The sequence below is a fragment of the Passer montanus genome, unplaced genomic scaffold, assembly GCF_014805655.1.
Source record: "Passer montanus isolate IOZ18808 unplaced genomic scaffold, ASM1480565v1 scaffold36, whole genome shotgun sequence".
Taxonomy (NCBI): domain Eukaryota; kingdom Metazoa; phylum Chordata; class Aves; order Passeriformes; family Passeridae; genus Passer; species Passer montanus.
The window spans coordinates 5,588,389-5,604,132 of NW_024368374.1; the positions used below are offsets into that span (position 1 = coordinate 5,588,389).

The window sequence follows — 15,744 nt, forward strand, 5'->3', positions numbered from 1 at the left end:
ATTGTTGAATGTGTATCCACATTTTCAGCAGCTTTCAGTACTATCCCTAGTACTTCGCACAGTACTTTGACACTGTTGCTTAAACAGCTGCTGGAGAAGTTCAAAACTCAGTAACACACCAAGAAATCAGAGTCCTGAAAACTTCCTGCTGATATCCATGCTAATTAAAACAACCAAACACACACAAACAAAAAAAAACCCTAACAAAACCAAAAACAAAACAAGACAAAAAAAAAGACAAGACATACAAACAAGAAGGTTAAAAAAATACTTAAATCACACAGAAGCTCAAACAATAAGCCTGGCCGAGTCATTTAACAATCTTAAGCAGAAGATAAAACACGCTACAACCAACTTCCAGTTGCTATCAAATGTACACCTTACTGGAAGGACTGCCTGTCTTTTTTAAGAGACTGTTGTCCTATTCACCTAGCAGCAAGTTCATCTCTAAATCTAAACTCAGAGAAGATCCTCTGCTGCCTGTTTTAGCAATTTATAACATGGTACTTCTCAGCTACAGTCAAAAAAATAGATTATTCAGAAGTATGTAAACAGATGAACAAGATACCCCTTTAAATTTAATTAAAACAGCTACAAAACCATTTTCTGAGAATTTCTTTGAGGAAAACAAATAGCATCAGTGGTAGGTGCATTTGTTGCTCTTAGAGGACCATAGTAAGTTCCAAAACTGTGTTAAATTTCCAAGCCATAATGATAAACAAAATCCCTAACTACTTTACTTCTTACTCTGTTCTTCTAGTGTATTTTTAAAATTCTATACCCATTTCAGACTGTACAATACCTACAAGCCCCAGCAAGCAAGGCTACTTATAAAGAGTAGTTTGCTTTAGTAGCCATTCTCCGTTGAAAGAGGCAAAGTTACTTTTACTGTTCTGGACCATCAGTAACCCTGCACTGCAACAAGAAACAGAAATTGGAACAAGAACTTCAAACCCGAATGCCTATGATTCTTAAATTTACACCCTGAGTGTCGAAGGTCATCAATATAGGAAGCCTCACCAACACCTCAAAACAGCATGAGGGACAAACATCTAACAAAACCCAGAGGAGAAAAGAAGAAAAAAAACTCAGGAGTAATTTTTGGTACATAATAATACCAAAATAATTTAAAGGAAGCATAATCAAAGTAACAGTTTGCTCAAAGAAAACAGTGAAAAATTTTACTGTGACTTTTCTGTTTTACCATAACACGTTAAAGATCTTACTTCTGCAAGTATAAAAAAATTCATAAAATGGAACCAGTTCCCATTACTAAAGCATAATGATGTGTTTGAAGAACATGAGGAATTATTCTTCATCTCTGCAAAATCAGAAGCCCTCATTCAGTAGGTACTAGCAAGTCACTTAGTCCATAAGGTAACCAACAATGACAGAACAGCCAAACCACCACAGGCTCTACCACTTGCATGCATGGCATCATTACAATCCCTGCCTGCCAATCATTTATAACCTCTAAATATCTCTCTCAGGAAAGTCAATTCAGCTTCAGTGAAAGATGGAGATTTTTGCATAGAATTGCAACCACAAACCAAATCCTGCTTCCAACACTGACAATGCACAATAGGTGTTCGGAGGCTTGCACAAAATGAGCTGATAAGGATTTCTACACCACTGACCATAGCACAACTACGATCTTTGTTTAGCAAATTCCAAAGGCAGAAAAGGAGTTAAAGTGTTCCCAGACATTAAAGCCAGAAGGATGATCAGGTGCTCCAATTTGACACCATAATTATGCTGCACTTCCATCATGCAATTCCTAAGTCTGAATGCTTTAGAACAGGCTAAAATAAATAAAGTGCTGTATCTCCAGTCACTCAGGAACTCTTTCCATCTTAGCTTTAGGCTATGGTTTCCTGTACAACCATGCTGAGAATAAACTAGTTTCTTATTTACAGTGATCATCACCATGAAATAATTTACTGAATAATCTTACTCTTAGTCCATCTTAATAGCACTGCTTTTGGCGGCACAAATGCAGTAAATGAAAGGTATAGGCCCACTTTAAGAAGTGTTCAGTCATTTGTTAAAGTATAATATGCATTACACACAGTACATTTTAGTCTCATAAATTAATCAAAAGAATAGAAAAAGAACCAGTGCATTAAATCAATGAGAACAAAGACACACTATTCTTTTCTAGTCATTTTTATGTTTCACCTACATCACACTGCAAACCCAGATCACAAATTATTCCCAGAAAGGTCATAGCAAGAATCACTCGCTATAATTGCACTGATATTCAGACGTGTGCAGTTTCTTGTTAAAAAAAAATCATACTAGCAATACTGCTGTTTACAATTTGATGCACTTCCTAGGCCATCAAGAGACAGGTCTGAAAAGGCTTATTTACCTTATTACCATCTGTAAGATGAACAGGTTATAGGAGGTCTTTTTGTAGCACAGGTATGCTAACCATACACCTTTTTATTTATGCCTAAGCAAGATACATTAACATATTGGGGGTGGCTAGGATTAGGGTTTTTTGGAGGGGATTGCGGCATTTGTTTTTCAATTATTTTCCCTTCCCACTCTGCTATCTTTGCTAGTTTACCACTGACTGATACAGTCATTACTCTGTTCCCCATTATCTAGATCACAGTAACTTGTAAAGGCTGAAACACTTCACTACCAATCCATTTGTCAGTGGGTTTAATTATAATTTTCAGATTAGCCTGTAAAGAATGCAAATCCTGAGACAGTAATAAAGATTGTTTTTCAATTAAATACTTTAAAATCTTGTTTGTTCATTTTCTCATACAAATACATAGATGGTTTCATATCTATGCACAGCTCCAAAGAGCAACCAAACCATTCCAGAGCACGGCAGTGCTAAGGAATGGTTTCTGGAAATCACTAGAAGAGATTAATTTCTCAGCATCTGCCTTAAGTGCTAAATTACTGCTTTTACAACTCCCTGGTATCTGTTGGTTCTTCCTGTCTTGAAATAACATCATACCAAGCACTGTAGCAATCCTTAGTTCAAAGTGTGTCATGGCACGCAGAAAATGCATCTATAAAAGATGCCAGGAAAAGCTCCACCAAAAAAGGTATTGCCACCTACAGCTGGTCAGCAGACATACAAGGTGCAGACCCTAAATTCTTCATTGTTCTTTACTTAGAGCAGAACTAACAAAGTCAATTCAACCAACAATAGGTCTTTTACTCCATCAGACAAAGTGAGAAACTGGACTTGTCAGCATGACACAACAGCAAGCACACTTTCTTCATCAAAGTTCTCTCTTTCTGCTCACTTAACTAGACATTAGTAAGGTTAATAATTTTTTCAAGTTCCACAGAAAGCTCAGTTGAAGATATGACCAGATTTTTGTAACAGCTCATCTCCTAGAACTCAAATCACGTGGTTTTCAAAATGGTGGCAAGACTGTGAAGCAAGTTTAAAATCTGCAAGACAGAAAGTAACACCACTGTCCCTAAGACGCAACTAAAAAAAAAGTCACTATAGATCTATGCTAATCCACCAGAAATCCTTTGTTGTAAAATATCTATTCCCTTTCTCACCACATGCAGAGCAGCAGAACTTCCAGCAAACAAAGAAGCCCATATAAACTCTAAACACTTACACAAGTAAGTACGCAAAATAGTTACTGCACCAAAAATATAATTGAAGTTTCCAGTTCTACCTTACTTCACTCACTACTGCTTCCTAAAATCTTCAAAAAGGATTGAATTCCATCTGTAAAAATCTCACTTGTACCTGGTCAGCCTTTCCACTACATAGCTGCATACAAGATTAACATTAATCCACCTTCCTGACTGTACTTCACTTTACAATTTAGTACTAGTTACTACTGCTAGAGATCTCTCAAAAGTTGCTCACAAGTCTTAATTCTCGTGTTCAGCTTTAATCTCCAGCCCCTCTACAAACTTAGTAACAAGCCAAAACACGTCTTACACAAAAAAAAACATTTCTAAAGGGATCCTTTAATAAAAATTTCTCTTAATAATGAGATTGTCAGATAATAAGACATATTTTAAATCTCTATGCCTGTTTTGCGTTTGCCACCATCTTTTCCTCCTGTTTCTCTTCAGCTTCGCTGGATGACATACACAAACAGGTGAACACAACTTGCACCAGCCTAAAGAATGCAAACAGTTCTGCAGGAAATGTTGTCAAGGACAGGGAAGCAGTTACTAGTTCTCTGTCCTTCATTCACAAAAAAATCTGCTTTTGAGGAATGACAAACAATGTTTCAGATTAAGTTATTTTTAAATTCACTTAGAGCAGCCTTCATAGATGCCTTAAAATACATTAACTTTTGAAGTCTTCACTTTACAGGTAACTTAAAAATAATGTAAATCCATACAAAATCTTACTGCAAGCATGTACAGCAAAACATTGTCTACATGGATGTAACTGATTTTGCAACACTAAGTATAAATACACAAAAAGATTCACTGTGATACAAACATGCATTCTTCCATGCTTAAATATCAAACACATGAAAATAAAAGCAATCCTGCTCACAGTCCTAAAGATGAAATACTAAACTCAAAAGACCATGCCTAAGATTAGCAAGATTTAGTAGTTATAGTGAATACACCAAGGCAACCACTCCAAATCCAAGAAACTAATTAAGAACCATGCACTGAGTCCATACCATGGCTCAAATTAAGGAAAAGGGGAAAAAAAAGTATTTAACAACGAAAAAACTGGCCTGCATTTCTGTAGACCAAAAAATTAAGAGATGATGAATCTACCAACACACAAACATCTATGGCATACCAAACAGGCTTAAGAAGACTCATCAGAAGAACTACAGGTGTTTGGTGATTTTGTTGGGGTTTGGGGTTTTTTGTTCAGCAGTTTGATTTTTATTTTTTTTGTTAACACAGAAAGTACAGGGAGTATTATTTGTATCCTCTCTTTATTTATTCACATTTGCAAATTAATTTTCCATATGGCATTCTGCCAAGCAGCTCATTTTTAATATCTAATCTTCACTATGACTTGAAATAAAAGTCATTCATACTGGGGAAATAAAGGTTACGGTTCTCAAAGCAGATACACTCCACACTGTCTATATTTAAAAGGCCATGCCCTGATAACAGGCATAGAAAGAGCTGCAAATGGCGTTCTAAACAGAGTTAAAGATACTGGCATAGCCTTAAATGCAGTTATATACAGCTTTAAGGAAAGCTGGGAGTTAATCTATACAAGGTATTACATGGGTCAGATGTTTTTTCAAAGGCACACTAAGTGGAATTTTACAGCTTCTTCGCTGGCCCAATTATGTCACCACTCACTTCTTTTTTCCTACCTTTTCCTTTGCCAGGTTTAGAATCACTTGGGATGTATTGATAGAAATCTTCAGTGATATATGTGTGTGCAGATAAGAGCAAGAGAAATGGGGATTTCAAACACACATAATTACAGTACACCTGCTTCTGAAACTATGTCCTTTTACAACACACTACCCTTTACCTCCTGTAAAAGAGGCATAATCTAACAAACTAACCAAAAAAAATCAGAACGAGAGAGCTCCCATGGCCAGAAAGGCGTGGAGCGAAGCAGAGTAACAACGTATCTTGCACTGCCTCCAGCAAGTAACAAACTCTCATCTCCAGCCCAAAATTCCAGTGAGGATGACAACAGAAGTACCCTGCCCCGAGACCCCCTGGAAGTGGAAACAGAAGCAATCTCACCAGGTTTATAAGGTCACATACAAATACACAGGGAGACGTGCTGCTGTAAATGGTCTGATTGTACACAAAAGTAACCTGGCCACTACTGCCATGCAAAAAAAACCCCAATTATTTTTGGTCTCCATTTAATAGAGTCATATCCTGCTTTGTGTAAAGAATATAAATGGTTTTCCAACTGCAGCTAAACAAAAGTGTAGCCTACCTGGAGATGACAGATTGAACAAAGACGCAACGTGCATGGGAGAAGAAAGGATATGATCTTTGGCTAGCCAAACAACAGAGGAAGAAGGTATTTCTGGCTATTGTTACCCTGAGGGATTTAAACATTCTGGAAAAACTACCAATCATGTTGAACTGTTAACATATGCTCTTAAAATCAGGGTACAGACATATTCTAGACGTCATTCTCCAAAACCCTATCTTTAAGCTTATGATTTTTCTACTTGGCTAGGGTCCCCTAAAAGCTTAGGGGATTTTTTTGGTTGATAAAACAAAACAAAGCCAAAAAACAACAACAACACTACAACAAAAACAAACAACACCACCAAACACCAGTGGGACTCATGAAGAGAAGGATTAGTGTCTTGGCTTACAAAATTCAAACAAAAGAAAACCAAAAAATATTTCTGAAAAACTGCTAACAGCATAATGGTGACACTGTTGGCTTTAACATCTCAATCTGTCTTCTATCACCTTCATGTACTTATTGACTAAAAAAACATAATCAGAATGCAACAGTGTTGGAACTTGTCTTCTAGCACTCCTGGAAGACAAGCTGCTACTCATTACAGTTCTCTGGCATCTCAGAAAGATGTGATGAAAGCCACTACGGCAGTCAACACCTTATGATCAACATAATCAGAGGCTGCTGATAGAGTTAGGATTTTCAATATTAAGAAAAGAATCCAGCCTCTCCCAGCAACCCATTTTATTAAAAAAAAAATAATAAAGTCTGGTCACTGGTATTACTCCTGATTTAAGTTATGGCACCAAGAAGGCATTTAAAAAGTGCTTCACCTCCCATTGCTACAGTATTTTCCCCCCCTTGTGTTTAGTGCCTTATTTTGTCTCCTCACCCTACTCTCAGTTTTTCTAGTGTTTTCTATCCTGCTCCACGTTCCCAGGGAGGGTTATTTATCTTCAAAGATACTTCTTAGACAGGAAATTCTTTGGAAGAAGCACCAGTTTTCCTGGCCACTCACAACCCATATCACAAGAGGTCCTCAACACATTGAGGACTTTCCACACATAATTAATATCAAACCATCACACTTTAAAATTGATGTTTCAATCAATTCAGCCTGCACACACAATGGTCTCAACTTCTCTACACACACTGTCAAAGAAATGGGAATGTTCACATGCATGTACTCTTAAGGCTAGGCAGTGGTCATTTACTTGAAAAGGTGAAGGTGAGAGAACACATGCAGTTTGAACTGGTGAAAATAGGAAAAAAAAAAGTGCAGTTTTCTTGCTCTAACTGCACAGAATTGGTCCACCAGATGCAAAGGTTCACTACCTACATGCAGTTTGAACTGGTGAAAATAGGGGAAAAAAGTGCAGTTTTCTTACTCTAACTGCACAGAATTGGTCCACCAGATGCAAAGGTTCACCATCCTTCGGCAGGCCTCAGCAGATCTCACCATGCATTAACACTCTGAAGCAGCACCATCAAGACCAAAAGTAGCCCAGGTTCAATTCAAAGAGCTACAGCAATGCTGCTGAACATCCCTTATCCCACCATACTCGTTTGCCTAAAGCACCTCTTGGCTGTAAAAGAGGCTTTGAATACACTACAGAATCACAACTGGTTCAACCTTAGTAAAGCAGTACTTTAAAAAGAGAAGCTAAGGCAGGATGAAGTCTAGTCTTGTGAAAAAAAATATACCCAAGAATAAATATTAATTATTTTCATATAATAAATAATCTAAATTGCAATCACCACTAGTATACCCACACTCTACAGTATTCTTGTCTTCCTCAACAGTGGGAATATACACACTGTACAGACTGTTAAGCACAATTTACCCACACAGTAGTTTCAAAGCATAATCAATACAACCCACCCCCTCAAGTGGAAAACAAGTTCTTTAATACAATATCTGCATGTGCTGAGACCTGAGAAATAGTATTTTAATTAGACAGAAACATCACACTGCTTCATTTCACAGAATGGCTGTAACAAGACCTGCAAGTTAGCGCAAATCAAACTATCAGAGAGTCCATCTTTTAATAAAGTTACAGGCAGTCTTACCTCTCATCCTCACCATCTACAAGAGGCGTTGTCAAGGGCAGCACCTTCAGCGGGAAGAGGGACGCCGAGGACGGCATGTTGCTGCTCCCGCCATCTGAAGCGGCCGATGCTCCACCACCGCTCTCGACGCCAGCAGCTTGAGGTAAACCCGCCAAGGAAGGTTCTGTAGGGCGCCTGCCGTCCTCGATTTGGCTTACAATGGACTGAGCTAGTGATTGTGCAGGGAACTGGGTAGAGCTTAATGGCATCTGCTGTGGCACACTCTGTGCCACTGGCATACCTATACTTGTTGATATCAAGGGAGGCTGACTAACACTTTGAGCCAAACTGCCATTCTGCACAGCCGAAGCCTGTGCTATGTTCTGTGGCTGTCCCAAACCTAAAGAAGCAGAAGGTATGCCAGGAGGCACAGCTGAACCAGCTTGACTCGGTGCAGGAACAGTACTAGCAGAGGGTATAGGGCTTACTGCAGGCAGCTGCTGGCCAGCCATCCCTTGGACTACAGATTCCACTCCTTGTGCCTGTGGCTGTACAGGTAACAAGGTGTTTTGCTGAGCAATGACCATTTGTTGAGGAAGGCCTGTAGCGCCAGCCTGTAATCCTTGCTGCATTATTCCTGTCTGCACAGGCTGCACTACTTGGGAAGATGGAGGAGCAGCCGTTGATGGCATAACTGGAGGTGGAATTTGGTTTGCAGCAGATGGTGGTTGCACCACAGCGGCTACACTTCCTTGCTGCCCAACATTTAGCATTTGACCACTGGCAGCTACACCTGGTATTGCTGCTGGAGCATGTGCAACAGGCTGAGCTGGGGCAGCAGCTGGATGTGCTTGCACTGTAGGCTGCATGCCCTGTGCCTGGGCAACAGGAACCGGTTGCCCAGCTCCTACTCCTGTAGAACTTGGCTGCATGGCAGGGGCTGGAGTCTGAAGGATCTGCTGATGTTGAATGTAGTCTGGCATAGCCCCTGTGACAGAGTTTTGGTTCACCGGCTTAACGTGACCCGCGGCCATCTGCGTAGGAACTGGCTGCTGTTGCTGCTGCTGTCCATACTGCAACTGCTGCTGCACCACTGGCAAAGTCTGCACAGGCTGCGCCGGCTGCGAATACGGCAGCTGCTGTTGAGCCATACTCTGAAGGGCAGGCTGCTGGTGGCCCAGAGACGGGGATACACCTAGTATATTAACTGGGGCTGGCTGAACCCCAGTAACAGTGGTTAGACTGGCCTGTGCAGGAGGTTGGACCCCTGGCTTCTGCTGTGGATAGTTTACTTCTTGAGAATGCAGCTGGACTTGTGCAAGCTGTGATTGAGAAACACTCTGTGGTATACTAGATGCTGGAATTGCTGGAGGAGCAGCACTGCTAAAATCCATCTGCTGCGGACCCACACCTTGAAATGCTTGCTGCTGTACCACAGTAGGTGCTCCCATTTCTCCACTTCCCACACTTTCTGTATAGTGACTCAGTGTGCTTACATTGCTGCTAACAGAACTCCCACTGGTGCTCTCCCTTTCAGAAGTCACTTCAAGCGGGTTTTGTTTTATCGTCTCTACTGCTTTGTTTACTGCTACTCCCTCTGAAACTGCAACAGTGTTTTCTTTATCATAGAATTCAGTACATGTCCATCTACCTTTTTTGAAAGGTTCAGAACTAGAATCTAATTTTACAACCCTAAACCTTGACGTGCCAGATGCAGGCTGCTGCTGGCTTGATCCCACTGCCATTCCTGCAGTTGGATTAGTAACATTGTTAATGACACTAGAGGAAGCACTCGTACCATTGCCAACACCACTCAAGATATTCACATTAGCATTGCTGCTAGCTCCAGACAAAGCATTTACATTACCAGTACTCATGATGTTGCTTAAATTTATAGTACCAAGCACATTGCTTGCCACACTAGAACTACCACCACCAATATTACTTAAGGTACCAGTTCCAGCAGCAGGACTTATACCTAAATTGCCAGGACTACTTGTAGTGCGGATATTAGACACGGCAGATGCCGGGGAACCAGTGGATGATGCAGCAGAAACTGGTGCAGTTGATATAACATTGTCAGAGCTTCCAGTTGTTGATAGTTTTCTAAACGACGGACTGGGCGGTGGTCCTCCAGAAATTGGGGCGCTACCCACCCCGGGATGCGATGGATGATGGTGTCCATGATGGTGATGGTGAAGATGGTGGTGATGATGAACATGGTGAGGATGAACACTTCCATTGATCACAACACTCTGCTGTGGGTGATGAGGCAGAGGAGCATGCTGCTGAGGAAGATGAGGCTGGTTTGGAGAGACAGCCCCAGGAGTCTCTGCCTCTTGGAAGTTATTTAGAGTCTCTTCAGAAGAACTCCTCTCAGGTTCTCCCATATCAGTGGCTCTGGATAAAGACACATCCAAGATTTCTGAAGATGACAGGTCTTCGGTGTGAGACTCATCCAGGTCATCGTAGCTTTCTGTATCCTCGGCTATGCTGTTATTAGAGCTCATACTAGCTGATATTTGAGCAGGGGTCACACTGGTAATTTGAAAGCCACTTTTCTTTTTCATTTGAGCTCCAGTCTGTGCAAGGGGCTGTGGCTGGAGCTGAGACTGAGAGAGGAGGTTCAGGCTTTGTGGATGAGGGGGTGTCGGCTGTGGACCCGCTGTTGAAGCTGCTGCAGGAGATGGAGGCGGCGGCTGGACCAGCAAAGGCGGCTGATAATCCTCGGCGGAGAGGGCAGCGCTCCCAACGCCGGTACCTGGTGCAGTGGGAGCAGTAACGCAGCTGCTGCCGCTGCTACTGCTGCTGCCCCTTCTAGGAAACATCGCCGGGTGCGCCATCTTCCTAGCACTAATGTCTGCGGCTGAGTCAGGCTGGTGCATTGTATCGAGTGTATTTTAAGAGTGCAATCCCCCGGTATGGAAAGAGACAGACAGACAGACACACACACACAGTTAGCTGTGTGCTCAGGGCAGGGCAGACACCACCACGCACAACCCCCCCGACTCCCGCAGCGCACGGGCTGAGGCGGCTCGGCACCGCCGCTCACCACCACCCCTCTCCCCTCCCCTCCTCCTCCCCTCCGAGACAGGGAGGGGGCGAGCACCGGTCCTCCGCCGCCTCTGAATGTGACACTTTCAATCCTCCGCCATTCACTTTCTTTCTCCCTACCACCCTCCCCCCCCCTCGCCTCCCTGTGATTTCTGCCACCACCTCCCTGCTCGGCCGCCTCCCCCTTCCCCAGCCCCCCGACTGCGCCTCACCCGGGAGGGCGGCCAGCCGGCCGACCCGGGGGCGAGCCCCTTCCTCCTCGCCGCCGAGGCTCCGCCGGGCGCCGCGGCTCGCCGGGAGCCGGCAGCACCGCCCTCCCTCCCTGCCTCCCTCCCCGCCTCGGCGGGGCGAGGGTAGCCAGCGGGCCCGCAGGGCAGCCCGGCGAGGCGGCCGGCGCCCCTCGCCATCACCGCGCTTAGTAGTAGGAGGAGGAGGAAGGCGCGGATACGTACAGGACTGGCGCACAGCAGGGCGGCAGCGGCAGGCTGAGCCGGGCAGGGACATCCCCGTCAGTGGCAGCCATGGAGCTGAATCATTTTGGGTATTAGAGAGACGGAATAAGGACGGAAGAAAAGCAGCAGCAGCAACCCGACAAAAGAGTCCATGAAAAGGAGAGAGGGAGGGAGGGAGGAAGGGGGAGCCAGCCAAGCAGCCTCTCTCTCCTCCCTGTGTCTGGCTGTCTCTGGAGGAGGCTCCGCTCCGCACGCTCTTCCTTCCCCCTCCGCCGCCTCCTCCCCCTTTATAACAGGCGGCACCCGCTCGTCCTCCGCAGAACCGCGCCTGGAATCCGTCCTCCTCCTCCTCCCGCGTGTGCGTCCGCCCCGTCCTTTCTTCCCTCAGGGTCTACTCCCGGCTTCCCCGCCGCCGCGGGTCTCTCCCTCCCCGTGCCTGCCCCGTCTCCTCACGGAGCGCTGGAGGAGGCGCCGCGGGGGGGAGGAGGGGAGAGCTCGCCAAAGGGGAGGGCGGGCGAGAGACAACGTAAGATGGCGGCGGCCGCCGCGCACGCGCGGCCCGCCGGCAGACATAAAGCCCGTCTGGCCGGGGCCGGCGGAAATAGGGTTCGGCTCGCGTGGCGGAAATGGCCGAGCGGCGCCGAGCCCGCGGCGGGCGGCGGTGTCCCGGCTGAGGAGGGGGCGAGGCCGGGGCACGGCCATGGCGGCGGCAGCCGCCCCCCTGGCCGGCCGCGGGGTGTAGCCGCCAGGTGCCCCCTCTCTGCCCGCAGCATGACTGTGCCTCACATGACCTGCCGCCGCCGCCTCCCTCCCCCTCTCCTCAGCTCCGCTGCAGATTTATTCAAGTTATTCATCACCTTCTCTCCTTCCTCCCCTCCCTCGGTCCAGAATATTCCTGCCCGCTCCTTCCCCCGCGCATGGGGAGGAAAGCGGAGTGTCCGCGCATCCCCCTCGCTCGGGGCCGCCTCTCCCTTTGTGCCCGGGGCGGGCGGCTGGCCCCGGGGCCCCGCAGCCCCACAGCCCCGCGGGGCCGCCGCCCACCCGGCCGCGGCCGGGCAGGGGTGCCCGGGGTCAGGCGGAATCGTTCATCCGCATCCACGTGCGGTGTGCCAGTGTGCGTGTGTGGAGGAGCTTCTCAGGAAAGCTCCAGACGAACCGTGCCGAAGCACTGATTAAAAAAAAAAAAAAAAAAAAAGTACAAAACTTATTAAACGGGATCGAGGTGAAATCAGCCGACCTTCCTTCACTGTTCTAGTGCCGGCATCACCAGAGCCAGGCGGCAAAGCTCAAGCTCAACACACCCACCACCGTGAGGCTGCTCCCATCCCAAACGGAGGAAGCTTCTCCCCTTGGGCGAGCAGCAGCCCCCTGATCTCCAGAGACACTCGATGTGCACATATCTGCCCAGAGATTCTCCTTCACGTCCTTGTGCCGGTGGCTGCCTGGCAGGTGTCTCATGGCCCCGCCATAATCAATGGATCCAGCCCAATGGATCCCTGGCACTGCTCTGCCTCCCCTGGCAGCAGAACCCCTCTCCAGCCGGACTTCCCCAGCTCCATAGGTGGGGTGTCCTGCATTCCTAGAGAGACAGGGACAGCTTCACACCCTCTGCTCTGTTTGTCCAGCAGCTTTGTGCTACATACAGTGTGCACCGTGCCTGGACAGCTGCTGGTATTCCCAACTCCTGGCGCTGTGGCTTTGTCTCCAGAGACATCCATGAGCAGGCAGGAGGTTTCTCAAATCACTGCTTTGAGATTGGTGTGGTTTGCCTGGAATGGTGAAGTGTTTGCAGGACTTGAAGAGCTCAGGCTAATGTTGTAACCTGGCTGTGGAGCCCACTGGTCAGGATCAACAAGGCATGGAGAAAAAACAGGGCTTGGCTCTTGCTGCAGTGAATATTTAAGCACATAAGGAAGAGTAGTAGGAAAAAAAGTTGTGAGAGTCCAAGGTATTATATCATATAGCTGAGTCATTAGAGAGTTCTTATGGGAGATGTAAATGATAGTTCCTTCAGGCAGAGAGGAGATTTGAGTCTCCCGTGTTTAGTGTGTGGTGTTTAATCACCGAGGAACTAAAAAGCTGCTTTTCTTGCTGCATTTTGTGAAAAGGGCAAGGATTCAAGGTCACATACAGTGAGAGCTTTTGCTGGCTGTTCCTGAATTTCACACTTCCATCTTGCCTCTCCCTGCTAATCTAGCTTATCTAGCTCTCATTTGGTGTGGGGATAGGGGTGGCTTTTGCAAAAACCCTGCCTTTTGCAGTTTAATTCCTTTTATGTGGAATGCAGGCACTCAGCTCAGGTCTCCAGGTACCTGAAAGGTAGACTTGCAACCCTTGCTTCTTCCATGGCTGTACTGCCTTTATACAGACCTTCCATGGCTGTACTGCCATAGTTAAATAAGATCCTTCTTTTCCTGAGGGCAAGCCAATATTATTTTTTAAAAAATTATAATCAGATGGAAGCCTATACTTAAAGACAATACTACCTGAAAGTGAGCTGCCTATATGTAACCTTTGCAGATTTCAGGTGCAAAGGTTACATCATTGCATCACAAAGGTGCCCACAATCTGTCTACATCTTGATCCTTGGTGCAACACTGAAATCTTAGATTGTCTTTAATGAGATACTTACACGTGTAAACATTTTTGAGATGAGAGCTCGACACTGCAAGTCAACTGCCGCTAAAAATCCCTGTTCTGTCTGCTTATAATTTTCCCAGAACAATTTCCTTTGAGGAATTGAGTCTTCTATGATGAGTTGCAGCTCGAAGATGACTTTTGAATGTTTGAACAAAGTCCAACTACTTTTAAAGCACAGAGGCTATGAATACAGATGAGTTGGTTTCTAGACTTAACAATTTGTGCAAAAGCAACCTAAAAAGGATTGAGTTGTAAGGTTTGTATGCACCTAATCAATATCAGCAAGGCTGAAAAAGAATTGGAAGAATTAGTAATTAAATGTTTGCTTTGCATATGCTAATTAACTTACATGAATTTTGCGTAGTTGGGCTACTTCATAGTACAGTGTGTGAAATGGGGTTTTTATTAATTTGGTCCATATTGTTCTCTTCTTATAAAGAGAAGCTGAAGAAAAGATTAAATTTAGATAACAGTGTTAACATATCTGCATAATGTGGTCACTGATCTGTTAACAATCAAAATAATGGTCTAGACTAGACAAACCTTATCGGAAGTAGCACATTTGAAATGAATTTTTTAATGCTGTTTGTAAATATGAACTTTTCATGTTACACCTTTTTTCTATCCTTAACTATTTTCTTCGTGTATAAGCTTACTTCACTTTCTTTCATTTTTTGGTAAGCATTAGTCTAAGCATAAAAATGGGATTCTCAGATTAACAATTTTAATTCCTTTTCATATCCATTAAACTATATGAAATTAAAATTAAACCACTGAAATTTATAATTCCCATAATTTATAATGGATTGTGTTCTTTAGTTGTTCAAGGTGGGAAAAGAAATTTCATCATATACCCAGTTTACAAAACACCAGATATTTCAAAATTCAGCCACCACACAACTGACCATGCATAGAAAGTAAGTGAAATGACCCAGTAGTTATTCCAAACAGGTCTACCTGCTATTTTTTAATTAACTCTATTGATCAGCCAGCTGGAACCAGAGTTACTTGTGTCATCACTGGATGGATTCAGCAGCTTGCTGACCATGATCACTGCTCATGACTACAAGGCAGACAGTCCTGCAGTCCCATCATTACCTCAGCTGCAGACCAAAGAGTGCTGGAGGGTTGCCAGGACAGAGGAATCCCTTTGGATTGCAACTCTTACATACATGCTTCCCAAATGAACGAGCACAGATGAGCTTGATGCAGTCCTCGCTGCCAGGCAGGGAGAGTGAGTGTCTGAAGTAACCCTTATTTCAACTTTAAAGTCTTATGATTCAGGCTAGTGCAAGAGAACAAGATCTTCACAGTGTAAATATTTAGAAATCTGTCTCCTGTATATGTAATATTTCTTCAGACAGGAAACAACAAGCCTTGTTACCAGCACATTCTCCAAGGATACCAAAAGAAGCAGTATTTTAATATTTTCTTTCTTTGGCTCCTTTACTATTTGACACAGTTGTGTGCATTCATCCTAGCATATGCAGTAGTTTATGTCTTTGTACCAAGTAATTATAAAGCCAGCAAGCAGGAATACTATGGGGTTTTTACTTAAAACAGTCAGAATTATGACAAATCAGTCTGATGCATGCTTTAAACCCTGTGTGACTGCTTCATAAATAATTTTTTTTTAATTTAATGAAAATAATTTTTTTCCCATGAAGCTGCCATTGTTGG

The 15,744-nt window shown here is 44.4% G+C and overlaps 1 protein-coding gene across 2 annotated transcripts in view; it reads right to left on the reverse strand.

Annotated features, from left to right (window-relative positions):
- The window catches only part of TSC22D1 (TSC22 domain family member 1), a 90,852-nt gene extending 79,001 nt beyond the window's left edge, over positions 1 to 11,851 (reverse strand). Inside the window, exons 1-2 of one of the 2 annotated variants that reach the window (XM_039716812.1) lie at positions 11,425 to 11,851; positions 7,940 to 10,794 (exon numbers count right to left, since the gene is read on the reverse strand). In XM_039716812.1, coding sequence (XP_039572746.1) covers positions 7,940 to 10,761 — 2,822 coding nt within the window. In that variant the 5' untranslated portion in view covers positions 10,762 to 10,794; positions 11,425 to 11,851. Of the gene's footprint in view, positions 1 to 7,939; positions 10,804 to 11,424 lie in introns of those variants that run through there. The other variant, XM_039716811.1, reaches the window with a different exon arrangement.
- Positions 11,852 to 15,744: the final 3,893 nt, after the last annotated feature.